General features: G+C 43.8%; 1 protein-coding gene across 2 annotated transcripts in view; it reads left to right on the forward strand.

Annotated features, from left to right (window-relative positions):
• The first annotated feature begins 729 nt into the window (after positions 1–729).
• Positions 730–16698, forward strand: part of ogfod3 (2-oxoglutarate and iron dependent oxygenase domain containing 3) — a 40039-nt gene continuing 24070 nt past the window's right edge. Inside the window, exons 1-7 of one of the 2 annotated variants that reach the window (XM_015963734.3) lie at positions 730–920; positions 3250–3476; positions 4006–4081; positions 4954–4996; positions 12560–12624; positions 15108–15164; positions 15640–15793. In XM_015963734.3, the coding sequence (XP_015819220.1) occupies positions 853–920; positions 3250–3476; positions 4006–4081; positions 4954–4996; positions 12560–12624; positions 15108–15164; positions 15640–15793 (690 nt within the window). In that variant the 5' untranslated portion in view covers positions 730–852. The remainder of the gene's footprint in view (positions 921–3249; positions 3477–4005; positions 4082–4953; positions 4997–12559; positions 12625–15107; positions 15165–15639; positions 15794–16698) is intronic. The other variant, XM_015963733.3, reaches the window with a different exon arrangement.

Below are 16698 nucleotides of genomic sequence, written 5' to 3' on the forward strand. Positions count from 1 at the left end.
GCGGATACAAGCGGCCGAAATGAGTTTCCTCCGTAGGGTGTCCGGGCTCAGCCTTAGAGATAGGGTGAAGAGCCCGGACATTCGGGAGGGACTCGGAGTAGAACCGCTGCTCCTCCGGATCGAAAGCAGTCAGTTGAGGTGGTTTGGGCATCTGGTCAGGATACCTCCTGGACTCCTCCCCGGGGAGGTGTTTCGGGCATGTTCTGCCGGCAGGAGGCCCCCGGGTCGACCCAGGACACGTTGGAGAGGTTACATCTCCAATCTGGTCCGGGAACGCCTTGGGGTCCTGCCGGAGGAGCTGGGTGGAGAAGGCCGGGGAGAGGACGGTCTGGAGCTCCCGAGTTGGGATGCTGCCCCCGCGACCCGGACCCGGATAAGCGGAGGAAGACGATGACGATAATAATAACCCTTATGTAGAGAGCATCCACATAGCAAGGAGACATTCAATAAGAACAAAATAACAGATAAAATACAAAATAACAAACCAAATTATTAGAGTAAACACGACCTAAAATAAGCCTAAAGCTAAGAAGCCACAGTTTAACAACACGAGGTATAACAGCTCCGAAAATCTTCAATAATAGTCTCGGCGGAGCACTATCTACAACATTTTTCCAATAATCACCTGCATATCTGCAAGCTGCAAACTCGCTCTGTGTTTGTGAAGCGGTGGCAGGCAATGTACGTGGTCCAATCACAGCACGTCTTTCTTTTCCGCCTCAGCCAATGGGAGAGGTCGAATCGCGGGCACCAGGAAGTGAAGAGCATCCGGCGGCGGTACAAGTTGTTGGCGCGGCGTTCGTGATGGTTTGTATCGTTTGTGAAGGTTGGTGGAATCTGTGAGTAGGAGACATGGCTCTGCTGCGACTCAGGAACACGAAGGGCCCAAACGCAGCTGAGATAGAGAGGAAAATCAAGAGGTAAGCAAATGAAAAGGGGCGAACGCTTAGCCTAGCCACTTAATCCACACACGTTGAAGGGATAAGAAACACTGCTGAATGAGGACACGGCAACATCTAAAAGCATGGTAAAATAACGTTTTACTAACACAGCAACGTTTATGTTTATTTCTCTGGTTGAACAGAATCCCGGTCTGTTTTTTTCTGAAAAGGTAAAAGTAAAGTTGTTTGCTGTACCACTGATTAAAATATTGTTGGTATTTTCTATATTATCCTCCCCTACATAACAAGACCCTGAGCTGAGAGTTAGAATGAACTTTGACCCAATATGATTAGGAAAAAAAAAACGTTTTCATGCCAGTTTCTGTCTTTATTTGGCCTTTATCATATGACTTATAAAAAAATTAATAAATCGCGAGATTCAAGTTTATTTATTTATAAAGCGCCAAATCACGACAAGAGTCGTCTCAAGGCACTTCACATAGTAAACATTCCAATACAGGTCAGTTCATTAAGCCAATCAGAAAAAAGTTTCCTATATAAGGAACCCAGCAAATTGCAATCCTCATCCTAAGCAAGCATTTAGCGACAGTGGAGAGGAAAACTTCCTTTTAACATGAAGAAACCTCCAGAGAATCCTGGCTCAGTATAAGCAGCCATCCTCCACGACTCACTGGGGATGGAGAAGACAGAGCAGAAACACGCGTACACACACACCAGCCCACCCATACACACACATCCTCACACACACACCATATACCAAGTAGTGCTTCTATGGTTACATTGTGATTTCTTAGTAAATATTCTATTTGGTGAGAGATAAACTTTATTGTATTTATCCTAGTGAATCTATAAATGGTTAAACTAATAGTAGCACATTCAATGTCAAAGAAAGTAAAATGTTATTATCAGGAGAGGGAGAATGTTTAAATGGTTAGCAACTAGGGCTGCGCGATTCTGGATAAATTAAGAGTCACGATTTTTTTTCCCTAGAATTGAGATCACGATTCTCTCACAATTTTTTTTTCCAATATAAATTTTTATTGAACTTATAAGATCAAAGGAGATATGAAACCTTGGGAGCGAGGACCTTTTATATCTTGCGGATGGAGAAGGCAGACAACCACTTGGGTGGGGTGAGGTCACTTTAACCCTACAAACTCAAACAACTACACAACCTTGTGTAATATTACCTGCCCAAAGTCTGTTTTTTCCTGTTGTTCTGGGCCTTGACTTCATCTCACTCTCAGGTCTGCGATTTGATGTCTGAACACAGATACTGGTTTAAGTCCAACAAGAGGCAACTGTAATCATTTATGCTAGATTCATCAGCATGGACATCTACAAAATGCCATCAGCTTGCTTTTTTTCTGCTGTTGCACCAGCCCACCTACTGTCTGTTCCATCGTGCCCAAGTCCCTACAGAATGCTGTCAATGAGGCTCACCTGGATGACTTTGGGAAAAGTTCATTACTCTGTCAGTTACAACATGAAAAACTCTGGAGAGAACAACAACAGGATCCATTTGCTCAAAATCTATAAAAAAGAAATCATGGAGAAAGGAGAAGTTGAAGAAAGTCAGTCAAATACACTGTGTTGGAGGACAAAGTATACCGCGTGGTCATGCTTCCCCTCAAGACCATTTACCAGGTATATATCCCTCCTTCGCTGCGTCAACAACTCCTCCATCATTTCCATAACGACCCTCTGTCGGGTCATTTTGGAAGATACAAGACCTACAAAAGACTACAATCCCTTGCTTACTGGCCAAAAATGAGGTTTGACATCCAACATCACGTACGCTGTTGCCAAACATGCCAGTTACGCAAACCAGAGACACGGAAACCAGCTGGACAGCTTCAGCAAACAGAAGTCTGCGAGCCCTCGGAGATGCTCGGTGTCGACCTCATGGGACCCTTTCCCCGCAGCTCTGTTGGGAATGTGTACCATTTAGTCAGACAAAAATCTGGGTTACAAGGCTTTGTGGCAGATAATCTGAGGAAAGTGAAGCAGAACCAGAAAAAAACATTATGAGAAAGGACGAAGAGATGGAGAGTTTTCTGAAAAGGACTGTCTGGATTCATACCCACCATTTGTCAAAAGGAGATGAGGCCTTTGTAGCAAAACTTGCTCCCAGATGGAGGGGACCTTACAGGGTGGTCCGGAGAACAGGACCTGTTAATTTTGAAGTTGTCCTGGAAGACACCGGAGAGGATCTGAGAGTGGTCTACGTGGGGGGGTGGGGAGATGACAACCTGAGGAAATGAAACGGTTTGAACTAAATCCAGAAATCCTCTGAGCTGCGAGTTCCGATTATTTTGGCCCTCTAAACATTTCCTGTCTTTCTCAGAGGAAATGCCCTGAGGCAGGGGTCTTCGTGGCGGGGGTCTCGCGGTCTGTTAGCCCTGCTTCTGGTTGTTACGTGTGGCTGTGCGGCGGCTACTTGGCTCTACGTGACCTCTTTGGACAGTGACATCACAGAGAGTCTGGCCCGCCAGAGGGAAATCATCTCTCCTGAGCCCAGAGTCTACCTTGTCCCATGCTCTGAAGACTACGACAACTACAAACGGTATCCAGGTGAGGATGGGGTCTTTACCTTCATCTATGTGGAAATGGGACGGAGGCAAAACGTATCAGCTCCTCAATATTCAGAGTAGATTCTCTGTATTTAGTGTGAATCTAAAAAACAAGTTAAACATTTTTAGTTTTTAAATAAGACATTAGGAAGGTGTGATCTGTCAAACAGGTTTATTCCACTAGGTGGCACTACAGGCCAAGCCTGGGAGTTTAAAGCAGTTTGAGCTTTTGATCTTCTAGTTTAGAAATAAAACCAATAATGTTTGAAATAAAAACTCCTCAACTGTAACTCTTTATATATTTTGTACTTTCAAAGATAATCCCAATGGAGTTTTTATTTTTTGAAACGATGCAGCATCACAGAATAAGCACAGCTTATTCTCAGAGCGGTACTCTCCATCAGGATGCTGCAGCAAAGCCATGACGGGGGGTTTCTTAAACAACCTTTATTTTGGTCTACGTGCTGCTTCCTGTCTCAGCTGCAGGCCTGTAGAAGTAAACTCCTTCCCTTCCCGTGTGTCTCCCTCAGGATGCACACCTCAGAAATGTGGCCGAGCAGTTACAGACAGCGCGGTGACGAGGGAGGAGGCTCAGGTCCTCCGGAGGTAAATGTGACGTCTCTCTCTTCTGGTTCTAGTTTCTTCAGTTGTCTTAGGCTACGTTCACACTGCAGGTCTTGATGCTCAGTTCTGTTTTTTTTTGAGTAAATCTGATTTTTTTGTGTGTGTGGACATTCACACTATGATTGAAATGAGATGTCAAACTCTCTCCAGTGTGAACGCTCCACGGTCCCAAAGCGACCCGCATGCGCAGAAGATAAGGAGTCACAGTGGAGTCAGAACCAGGAGAGGTAGAGTTGTGATATGAAAACCTTCACTGAAAGTTCATTCACAACTTCAGGATCACGCCGGTCAAGTCTCTTGTTTTGGGCTGGAAACTGTAAAAAAAAACCTGTAAACTATTTAACTCCTTATTTCCGCCATCTTTCCGAATCATTATTCACTGAAAATGTTCCAGTATTAAGTTAATTCATGGAGAACTCACGGACACACACACACACACACACACACACACACACACACACACACACACACACACACACACACACAGCCACCCCACCCCCTCTCACGGAGAGCCGAAACCGGAATGACGCGTTGCTCCATCAGCACCTCCTGTTCTCATGCTCTTCGGTGTTTTTAATTTCTAAACAGACCTCTGAATGTTTCTGTCTGTGCTTCTCCTCAGAAACACCACGCTAACATCCGCTGACTCGGTGACGTGAAAGGCGGATCGCTACCACATATGAAAGTGACATGGGTCAGATTTGGGAAAAATCGGATCTATGCTGTTCAGTCACGGGAAAATCAGATATGGGTCACGTGGGGGAAAATGGAATTGATGCGCTTTAGCCCGCAGTGTGAATGTAGCCCAGGTCTGCAGCTGCATTAGCTCCTGTGTTGTTGTTTCTAACGTGCAGGTTGGCGGAGAGGGCGCTGGCACTGGCGGGGTCCGAGGGAGGAGTGAGTAAATACCAATCACTTATGATCTAGAGACCAAATGAGACTCCTAAAATCCACCTTTGTTAGATGAGCACACGGGCTGCTGCTGATGCAGGAATGAGTTGTTTGCTCTTTTTTATTATTTATTTTTTTGGCTAGCTTATTTTGGGTCTCGTACATTTGTCTCCAGAGTATTATTCATTCAGATGAATTATTTATATTTATTTTCAAACTCCAGATCCAGGGCAGTGGGGTCAGACTTTGTTAGTGATGCACCGATGCCGTCGAGTATTGGTTACACACCGTGTCCTCTTAAAGTGTTCTGATACACGGATTAGTACCGTAGAACCTGCGGTTGGGGCTAAACTCTCTGATCAAACCTTATGAACGTGTGCTCTGGAGTAGCATACAGAGGGCCACCGCTCAGACTAATGCTGTGGAGGAGAACTGTTGTTTCAGTGGAAATCTGTTGTCTAAAAGTGTCTCCACTGCAATCAACCCAATGGTGTTTGTTATACACTAAGAGGACTATTTGCAGCCGCCCTAAAACAGATAGTGAGCTTAAACGGGACTCTTCTGAAACCAACTTTAATAGGAGTCTCCTAACGTCATGCTGGCCGGTGATAAAAGATTTAGTACATTTCAGGATTCTCCGCAGAGCGGCTTATCCGTAAAGCCCGTGGCCGTTCAGTGTGGCCTCTCAGCCGTTCAGCTGTTGCTTTCTGAATCCCAAGATGTTTTTCTCATGACCAAAAATGGAACAGAGCCTCCAACTTGCTTTTTATTGGTGTTGCATATGGAGACTCCCAGGTCCTGCTGAGGACATTCTTGTGTGGACAGATTCTGTCCAGATGGACGGATGAACAGGAAGTTGTAGGGAAACTCGTGACAGACATTTAAATGTATCTTTTAACCTCATGTGAATGCGGTCTTCCTTCTAGGGTTGCTATGATTGGTCAGAATGCAGTCCCTGCCTCCCGCCTGGCAGCAACATTTATACCAAAAACATGTTTTGGAACCAGGCTGTAAACATGTTTATTTCTGCTGTGAAATTGGTATTTTTAGCATGGGAGTCAAAGAGGATTTGCTCGCTTCTGGCACCAGCCCCTAGTGGATGAGGGTGGAACTGCAATTTTTGGTACTTCCGTGTTGGTCTCAATATTTCACCTGCATTGTGGGGGCTTGGCGTGAACGCGCATGAAGCAGCCTGCTCGACCCGAGCAGCTCTCCTTTTCTGTGATTTTACAGAAAAACAGGCAATCACAGTAAAAATGCCAGGGCTCATTCTACAGGACCAGGGCATTGCAGGAGAATGTGAAGAAGACATTTATTATTTCTATGCATGTTTTGACTGTCAGACTTCCATAATGACCCTTTAAACCCTTCATTCTCTGCCTTTTTGATGCAAACTTATTTCTCTATCACACACCAAAGAACTGTCTCAATAACTCACTCGGGGTTCCAAGTGATGCAAATAAGATTTGTTTAGCAGATCTCAAAAAAAAAAAAAAACAACAGAACACACAAACTCAGTCCCAGCATAAATCTAACATTCAAGTTTTTTCTTGTAAACTGGTTTCCACAAATACATTTTAACTTAAAAGAATATTCCACCACTCAGTAAAACCGTGTCTTGTTAAGATTCCCCAGAGTTGGACAAGTCAGAAAAAGCATTTTATAACCAGCCAAATATGACCTGGCAGCAGTTGGTTTTCTTAGTTTAGCATAAAACAACGTAAGTGAATTCACATACACTATAGTGTGTTTTTATGTAGGTGAATGCAAGCCTTCCCTTCCACTGCTTTATGCTAAAACAACCGGTTACAACACACTTGTTCTGACTTGGCTAACTCTGGGGAATCTAACAACACACACACGTTTAGGGTCAGAAGATCCCTGTAAGAATATTAAAATTATAACAATGCAGCAATAATTACAAGGTAATACTTGTGCTTTGTAACAAAGTAACACTCTGTGGACGTTAACTTGGTGAACTTATTCACCCTGGACAGGAAATAACTGCACATAAGAAACATAAATAAGAATCAATAAAAACAAAAGTTCCAAAACAATAATTTGTGTTCAAAGTTCAAAGGAGTGGGAGAGGGTGCTCGCTGCAGAACCACAAAGGCGGAGCTGCACCAGAGTCAGCCCCGCCCACTCACGCAAACAGCCTAGCCCACCGACTTCTTCTGTTTTGTGTTTTTTTTTATCGCAAACTAACCTGACCCACATGAATTACGGCTGTTACTAGTTTACAACTGTTAATGCTATGTTCTATGCTCCAATTAAACAAGATAAATATAACTTGCTACATGACAAAGCCAGAATATATATATAGGATATATCCTGAAATGAAAAAGTTTCTTGTAGTGAATATGTGCCCACAGCCGCTCCAACAACAGCGTCCTATACAGCATTTAAGAACAATTGTTTAGTGGGCTCTGGTAGTCCAGTGGCAAGATCGTCAAACCTAAGCTTTCCTTTCCCCTCAGCTGATGCTGGTTCGACTCTCGGTTGGGTCGGTAGCTATCTATTTAGCCAGCTGAAACATTTAATTTGTTTATATTTTAGTTGTAATGTTTATTTTCTGCAAAATATTTATGTCACTAAAAGTTCTTTGAATTTGGTCGTTCCTAAACAGCATTTTAGTCGAAACTCTGCTCACAAACAGCAGGGTTTCCCTTACATAGGCTGAAATCCCACCGCCATGCCTACAAGATCCCAAGTTTGTTTTTTTTTGCGCCGTTTCCCAAAGAAGCAGCGGGAACTACTCTGTTGTCACTTGTGATCACAGCCGGCGGCTGCAAGGAGGAGCAAGCAGAGCAAGGTGAAGTTACAGCAATAAGTTACTGAGTTTAAAATTAGAAAGCTAGCAGTGGATATAATGCTTTTTGGTTTACATGTTTCAATAGCATTAAGATAAACGAGTGTTGACGATCTTGCCAGGTTTTCCTCCCCCCACCAGGCTAAGCATCACTCATTCATGTAAAATTTATTTATTTTTTCATGTCTGACTTTAACCGCATCTAATACTGTATTACGGCGTGAGCGCAACAGCGACAACTTAAGATCGATGTGTGAGCAGCCTGAGAGGTCGGGTGTTTCATCGGAACCCTTAAAACCTCCAGCAGGCTATGCTGCACTATGGACGTGTTAGCGCGCGGCACTAACAACTTAGCAACGTGACATGTCTCGGAGAAAGCGTAAAAACACGTTGGACGCTTCTTCTGAAGCGGGAAAATAACACCTCTTCTTAAGCAGAGCACGACGTCGCCTCGGCCCGTTCACGGCCGAGGCGGACTGAGCTCGATAACTGACCCAGCACAGCCACTGGGTCGTTGGAGCTGTCCCGTGACTGCCTGATGGAAAACCAGCAGGTTTCATCAGACTCGTAAAGTTTCTTGTTTTTGCTGGGGACCCCCTGTATTTTACCGCTCCCTCCTGCAGTCTTACCCTATTAAAATGTTAAATGATTCTGTAAATTCTGTGTATCAATAGAAAAAATCTCTGCCTCTGCCAGCTGCAGTAAATGTAGTCTCCAAATAATAAATAGGAGGTGCATTCATCTGTGTGTCTCCTTTGATCCGCATTAGTGATATTCTCAGCACCAGAACAGTGAAGCAAAGAAACACATTCCTGAGTTTGTTAGTCATTTTATTTATTAGGTGCATCTAACCTGTTCTATTTTTCTCTGAAATGAGATCAAATCAGTGCTTCTATGGGTTGTCTCCAAACTGCACTGGAAAATTTTACTTTATTTAGAGACGTGTCATAATTCCCCCCCCCCTCCCCCGCCACAGCTGGAAAAAATCCTAGGGGAAACACTGAATGGACTCGCACTGGCTAAATAAACAAATAAATAAAAACAAACACATTAGTCATAATATTTTAAACTGTATACCAATAAATGGTTAAAAACATAGTACTGGCAAGTGTAGCTAGAAAAGAAGAAAAAAGTTTGCGCCGCTACCGGGAGGAGAACCTGCATAAAACAACATGCCAAGCTAACTGCACAACCACTTCACCACTACATCTGATAACGAGGTAGTGTCGTTACATGTAATTGTGCCATCCAGAGTGTTTTTATAGATGGGATGAATGGTTTTTCGGCGGTATCTCTGTAGAGGTCATTTCAGAAATAATTTGTCAGAAAATTCACAGAATATCCAGATTTGAGAACCAAGACCAGACCCGCTTCGGGGGAGGAGACCAAATTGAAGCTGAGATGGGAGGAAAATGTGTGAATGAGGCCAAAATGGCTTTGGCGTGTTTCTTATGAGGAAATGACAATATAACATGATAAAAAGTTCCAAAAGTTAGATTTTTTATTTTATGGAACCTTTACAAAAACGGTTCAGTTAACTTCTCAACCCCGTCCTCAGTCTTGCATTTTAGATGATATTCTCTATAACACCCTCTTTGGTTCCAGAATGCTATCAAATCTGACAACTGGAAGGAATTGGACTGACTCTGATGAATGGGCGGGGCTGACTCTGGAATGGGCGGGGCTGACTCTGGTGCAGCTCCGCCTTTGTGGTTCTGCAGCGAGCACCACTTGGAGAAGAGGAGCCACACAACATGAGTTCATAAAGCTGGCGCCATCTGCTGGATAGGTAGCGCAATATCGGCCGTCTTTTTGGCCGATAGCCGATACTGTTAATGATCCCAATATCAGCCGCCCATAATATCGGTCGGCCGATATATCGGTCGGGCCCTACTGTGAACATTACTGAATTTTCTGATTAGTGTAAAGAATATTATTATTAGCAGGTCTGGATCTAAATCGGGTCGGTCTGAGGTATAAAACTCTGCCCTGAGGCTAAAGCCCTGCAGATATGTTTAGTTTCTATAAACATCAACAACTAATAAATAACAGCAGCCGGATTCTACTTCGTTCCTTAAATTGACTCGCCTAGTTTTGCAAGTTCTGCAGCTCTGCCAGCTGACACAGCTGGTGCCCCCAGAACCCCCTAGAGTAGTTTAATACTCATCATCTTTTTCATGTGTGCTCTTTGGTGCTGGTGCACACCTTGTGGTAGAAAATGAACTGGATATATATATGTGTGTATATATATATATATATATATATATATATATATATATATATATATATATATATATATATATATATATATATATATATATACCGTAAATCCTCTAATACAGGCCCGGGCCTGTATTTGACTCAAGCTCATCAAGCTCCAGGCCTTTATTGGAAGGAGGGCCAGTATTAGAGGCAGGCCTCTATTTCTATTTGAGCAAAATGAACTAATGGTTCGCTGGAGTTTTTGACAATTAAAATTGTGCTCACATTTTCAAAGTTAAACACATTTCTTTTAACAACGATAGTTTCTGCTTCAGCCCTCTCCCCTCCCCCTGCGCAGCAGCCGCAAACTCACTGATGCGCCTGCAGCCTCTCAGAGTTCCTGCTGCTCTAAACATTAAAATAATTATTTCATTTTCTGTTCCTCACTTCTGATTACCTTCAATGGTGTCTGTTTGTTGCAACCACCAGATACAAAAACTAACTTGTTTTTATTTGACTATTTTTCTGTCCTGTCTGTTTATTATCTTCCTGCATCTCCTCTCAATCCTAAAGAAAAACTGCTACCTGGGTTCATATATATTCACCTTATGAGTTACCTTTGAACTGCAGTTCTAAAAGATCTACCGACCACAAATACAGCCGAGTGCTCGCTGCTTGGCGGCCGCATCAGTGATCGGTGCGTCGGCGGACAAGGTGTGCCCCGCTCCACAGCAGCGAAACACATCAGGCGCAAATAAAAGATAGAAAACTTTAAAGGAAATGAACCAACATGAACGATCGCGTGTCAGTACCGACGCTCTGGCACAGCGCGTTGCCCCCCCGAGCGCAGGAGCTTGTCACCTGCTGACAGCAGGCTGCTGTCTTTTCCGAGGACTCCATCTTGCCGGTCATTATCACGTGACAGCGACTAGTCAATGACAGGCATAAAAAGTCACTATAGAGAAGTGAAGTCGACTAGTGACTAGTTCATACAACCCTGCTACTGCTCCCCAGAGTGTTCTGCAGCATAAGCAGCACGTTCTCTTTGAACTTGATATCAAATTTTCGCCTCCTCTTCGTCTCCGCACGGTTAAAGTTACCCTCGCGGTCTATCACTGGCAAATCAAAAGTGAGACGATGACACAACCGCCCCCCGTACTTGCTTGTTACCACATTCCACCCGGCCACAATAAGAGACCGGCCATTATTCACCTCCGCCGCCTCCGACACCGGCCAAAATTGGAGACCCGGCCTTTAATTGAATACCGGCCTGTAGTAGAGGATTTACGGTGTGTGAGTATATATATATATATATATTAGAACAAAAACTGAGATTAAACAGCTTGCAATAAACTCCTATTTAGAGATAATTCAGAGCTGTTTGTTTTTAGAAATGTATGGCTTCTTTTGAATTAACTGGTTTGGGGCAGCCATGGCTAAATGGGGAGAGCGATCATCTATTGAAGACAATTGACACAGGGTCACCTTACTTGGTCCGACTCTGGATTCCAGCTGTACGATTCAGATGGTGGTGCCAGAATTTGGTGACTTCAGTTTGTCCAGAATCACACAAATAAGGTAAAAAAAAAAAAAAAAAACCATGAAGGTTGGTCTGTCAGAGCCCGGATCTGAAAAAAGAAGTGTTCCCCCTAGAAAAATGTCACAGGGTTAGCAACAATTACTTGGCAGTAGCAGAAGTCTTTTGCAGACACACATTTAGTTTTTGTGGATGTAAAGTCATCAGTGAGGTCATCAGATGCAGCGCTGCTTCTGAGCTGAGCTGAGTTTATGATTGGCCGGATCAAGTGTTCTTGAGCCTGAAGTTTGAGAAGCTTCACTCGGCAGAAGCAGATGTAACAGGGAAAGGTAGGGGTAACTTCAAACTTCAGCAGGGGGCACTGTGGATGATTGGGGTTTACTTGAAGATGGATACGTTTTTCACTCATTTATGACTCTGGAAAAACAGTCCCGGTTTGCTGAGAGGTTTAAAATTATGGTCCACTGCTGGGTAAACACTCTGGCTTAGTGGTGGTTATCTTTAGCATCACCATCTGTAAATATGTGAGAGTGATTCGGGGAAAGGAGGCTGTTTCTCTGGTCATTAATGCACCAGTTTTCCACTGGAGTTAGTTTCTGCAGCAGTTGATATAACAGAAATGGATTTTTAAAGGATGTTCTGTTTTTTACTGCGATCTTAGCTGTAATGGAGTTTTCAGACAGCAGAGGGCAGACTTGTACTTAACCAGAGCCTGAAGACAGGCTTTAAAAGGGCCTGGTTTGTCCTCTGTTAATAAACAAGATGTTTACGGGGTGTTAAGACATTTAAGCGGACCAGTTGAAAGCAGCAGGGGAGCACTTGAGAAAATTACTTATTTTCAGAGCGGTGTCCCTCGTGATTTGAAGCAATAAGTAAAGGGCAGAGGCGTAACGCCACAGCAAAGCTGCAGAGGAATCGGAGCCGAACCTGGAAGCATCGCCGTGTCTACGCCAGGCTCTCGTGTTTGTTCAGTTGCTTGTTATTTGTTGTCATCCTTGTTTTTCACTGACGTCTGCAGGCTTCCATCCTGGACCTGCACTCCGGAGCGCTGTCGATGGGAAAGCAGTTCGTCAACATATACAGGTGGGAGAGCACAGCTTGTCTTGGTTCTGCTGTCTGCCATTTTCCAGAAATAAACTCAGTGTTGCGTGAAGCGGGGCGTCGGTCTTCCTGGCGTTAGTCTTTCAGTTGTCCTCGTAGTCCAGTGAAGCACGCATGTCTCGTTCATCATCAGTGGCAGAATCCAGGCTCATGCGGATCACCTGCCCCCCCTCTGTCCTCCAGGACCAGTGGGTGACATGAACTCAGAGATCCTTGGGCTGATTTTAATCAGGAAGCTGTGACACCATCACACTCCATCTCCCCACCCTTCACTTCCTGTCAGCCTTGGGGCTTCCTGATGTGTAGCAGTCACTCCGCTGTTTAGGATCTGCTCTGTGGCTGGTACATGGAACATCCTCTAGGGCAGTGGTTCCCAACCTTTTTCCCAGGGGACCCCGTTTTTTACCAGTAAAATTTTTGACGACCCCCTCCCATTCTCTCTTCCAGTACAAACATTATTAAGAAATGATAAAATTGTTCAAGCACATTTTAATATGCCTTGATTCAATAGATAACAGTAATAGTAGGCTCCAGTACAGAACAAAGTCATTAACAAAACCAAACAGAGCATAATGTGCTTGACAGTTTGTATCACTTTTCTGAACACATTGTTTCTTGTAAACACTGATAAATCAATCATTCCTTTCAATAAACGTTTGACACATAAAAAATACACTGAGCAAAATGTACTTAAATGTGTATATTACTGTTTATACTAGATTATTTACTGTAAAGGCTGTGATTAATCAACCGGTCCTAGCTTTAATGAACTTTTGACACTTGAAAATAAAACAGTGAGCTGAGCAAAATGTTCTTAAAAGTGTGTTACTTTCTGTACTAATTATTTCCCGTCTTAATATCAGTAAACTTTTCACTCATGAAAAAAATGTGAACAAAATGTAGGCTATAAACAAGTAATAAATGAAGTTTTAACCCCTTAAAGTGGAGAGGTCCTGGCGACCCACTGAGAGGCTTTGGCGCCCCCTTGTGGGGGTCGAGACCCCCAGGTTAGGAACCACTGCTCTAGGACACCGGTGTCAAGCTCTGGTCCTCGGGCCATATCTGGCCCGCGATCTATTTATATTTGGCCTACGAGATCATATAAACATATTAAAACCGGCCCGCCAGAGCATTTGGCACAACTACAAATCCCCTAGTGCTTTGTGGTGTTAGCACGTCACTTGACAGTCCGGGAGACCAGCTGTCTTTAGCCGTTCCCTCCTCAGGCTCCAGCTAACTGAAAATGCTCCTCTTACTCAAAGCTGACTTGACTCGGAGATTTGCCGACTTTGAAGCCCAGAAAGTGAGATTTTAACTGCCCAGTGACCCGTTTGCAGCCGACAGAATGCGCACCAACTAACCTCCAGACAGAGCTGGTTGAACTCCAGTTTGGTGACGCGCTGAAGTCAGAGTCTGACTCTCTGGCTGCTGCATACTGACCCAGCCCATGTTCAGCAGCACTTATCTATGTGAGCAACTGTTGTCTGTGACATGGACGTAATTTTGGGGGGGGGACATGTCCCCCCCACTTTTTCCAAAGTCAAGTTTTGACCCCTGCACTTTTTACCATCCAAAAACAGTATTACGCTATATTAAATTGACACTGGTTGAGCTCTAGGACCAAGTGGAAAACAACTGTTTGTGTTGAAGCCCGTTTCCCATTAGAGCATACTGTAAAGATCCCCCCCCCCCCCCCCCCCTTCTTAAATGAAAATTACGTCCTTGGTCTGTGATGACGATGAGCAAAACAACACCGAAGTCTCACTGATGAACACCTTCCTCAGCTCAGAGCCCAACCCCAGAGATACCGGTGAGCAGAATAAACCAGAGTGAGCTTGAATTATTATGGTTTTTATGCACTTTCACTGCTCCTAGACATGAATAGCTGAAATATAGAATTTTAATAGAAGTTATTTTTTCTTGGATTTGTTGAAAAAGGATTTAACCTACGTGAACAGGAAAGACTACAGATAGATGAGTAGAATAGAAAATCCCTTTATTGTCCCTCAGTGGGCAACGCTTGGTGTCCCAGCAGCAAGAGCAAACAATAAGAATAGAGTAGGTCGAGATAAAACTGAAATACTTAAAAGATTCAAAATACTCAGATTAAAAATTCAAAAATGATGAGTGTTCACACAAAATAAAAGATGAAAACCAACACAGACGAATATCACTGATGTTTAAACTGCACTTGCTCGTGCGTATCAGGTTTTTTTCCGGATTGAGTGTTTGTGCAAAAATAAGTTTGTTTTCAAATGAAGAGGTTCAAAAATACACATCTGGAGATCAGCGCGTGTGTCATCAGTTGTTCTATTACTGAGCCTGCAACTTGGTCCCGGTTCTTCATTTAGCCCCAGTTTGACATCCCTGCCCTAGGAAATTAATTCATACTAACAGAAGCCCTCTGTTCTCCCCCCCCCCCCGGTCAACCTGCTGTGTGGCGGCGGTGGGGAATGGTGCTGCAGGTATTTTGGAGATCAGATCAGGGACGTCTTCACACAAGAGGATTTTCAGCTTTACAGGTAAACAAGACGCCTTTATTCTAATAACCCTTGTAAGTTGTTGTCATTCAATTACAACTTTTGATCGTAAATCTTATGTCAGGAAGTTATTGATGGAGTATAATGTGACCTAAAGACTATCTCACGAAATCTAGAGCCATCTGAGAGTGTGTGTATGATGGGGATGGCTATCGGCTACTAGCTCTTCATATTGTTGCTCATTAACTGTAAGACTGACTGAGGTGTAACCATGTTCGTGTTTGCTAACGTCAGCTAGCTGTGGCAGCCATCTTGAATGGGGTTGACTCCGACATTAGTTAGCTGTAGACGTGCATCTAATGATTCTTTTCTGAGTTTCATTAAAACACAGCCAAAGTTCTGATGAGTGTCTAAAAGCTTCTGAAGTCTCACCACCTCAACAGTGGTCCCTGTAAGTGCACCAAGTTGACTAAAGCCGCCTTGAATAAAAATTTCTGTGTCCGTTTTTCGTGTTTAGAGACGTCCGAGGGAGAATCCAGGCCATCGTTGCCAGGACGTTTGATTTGGACCCAACTCTGCTATACCTCACCAAGCCCACTTTCTTCTCCAGAATCAACAGCACAGCAGCCAAGACCCAACATGACGAGTACTGGCACCCACACATCGATAAGGTAACTGACCCAAACAGAGCCGCGCCTGGTTTGGCTTCAGATAACGAAGCACAAATCTGTGTTTGCATGACAAGTTAATCTGACCTCATTGTGCAGAGGTGAGGTCAGGGCTGAGCTTTAGACTGAAGCATTTCTGCATCATTTAAAAAGGCTCCAGAGTGTGAAATATACAGCGACAATGAGAGAAGTCTGCTTTTTTCCAGGGTGTGAAGTCAGTCTCACATTCCAGCCATGAGCTTCTGTAGGGGAATTAGGGACTTCACTTGTTTTCTGTTACAGGTGGGCGGTTTATGATATTATGAAACCATGTGATCAACGAAAGTAGAATGTTTTGTCTTGCCTTCTTAATGGCAGGAACTTTTGTTCCTTCAGAGTTTAAACTTGAGTGTGTTTTGTGATGTTTTAAACAGCCAGAACAAGTGAAGCCGAACAAAGGCGAATTCTAAAGTAGCCAGTGGAGTTCTGGTTTTAATGCTTCACCAGCCATATGGTGTTAAAACCAGTTACGTCCCCCAAACATTTGGCTTGTCGTACAGTAAAACTTTTCCATATTGTTCCAGTGTTTGTGAGGTAGGTCTTTGAGTAGCAGCTTCCTGCTTGGCCACCCTTGCTCTTCTCTGCTTTTGCAGCAGCTCCGTCTGAACTTGTGTCTGATCGATCCACTAGAAGTTAAATTTGATGGTTTTGAATTAATGTCTAATCTAATGTTTAAAATTTTTTGGGGGGGATTTCTATCCTAAATTGGCTTTAACCCTCCCACTGTCTTTGTGGGTGACCCCTTGAGGAAAGTTGACCATTGAGCAGGGTTGATGGTTTATTCCTTGAGGTCCACGTGGCAGGGGTGAGGTGGTGCTCACTCCTCACCCTTGCCACGTGGACCCAAGGGATAAACCATCAATCTTACT

The sequence above is a fragment of the Nothobranchius furzeri genome, chromosome 16 (assembly GCF_043380555.1).
Source record: "Nothobranchius furzeri strain GRZ-AD chromosome 16, NfurGRZ-RIMD1, whole genome shotgun sequence".
Taxonomy (NCBI): domain Eukaryota; kingdom Metazoa; phylum Chordata; class Actinopteri; order Cyprinodontiformes; family Nothobranchiidae; genus Nothobranchius; species Nothobranchius furzeri.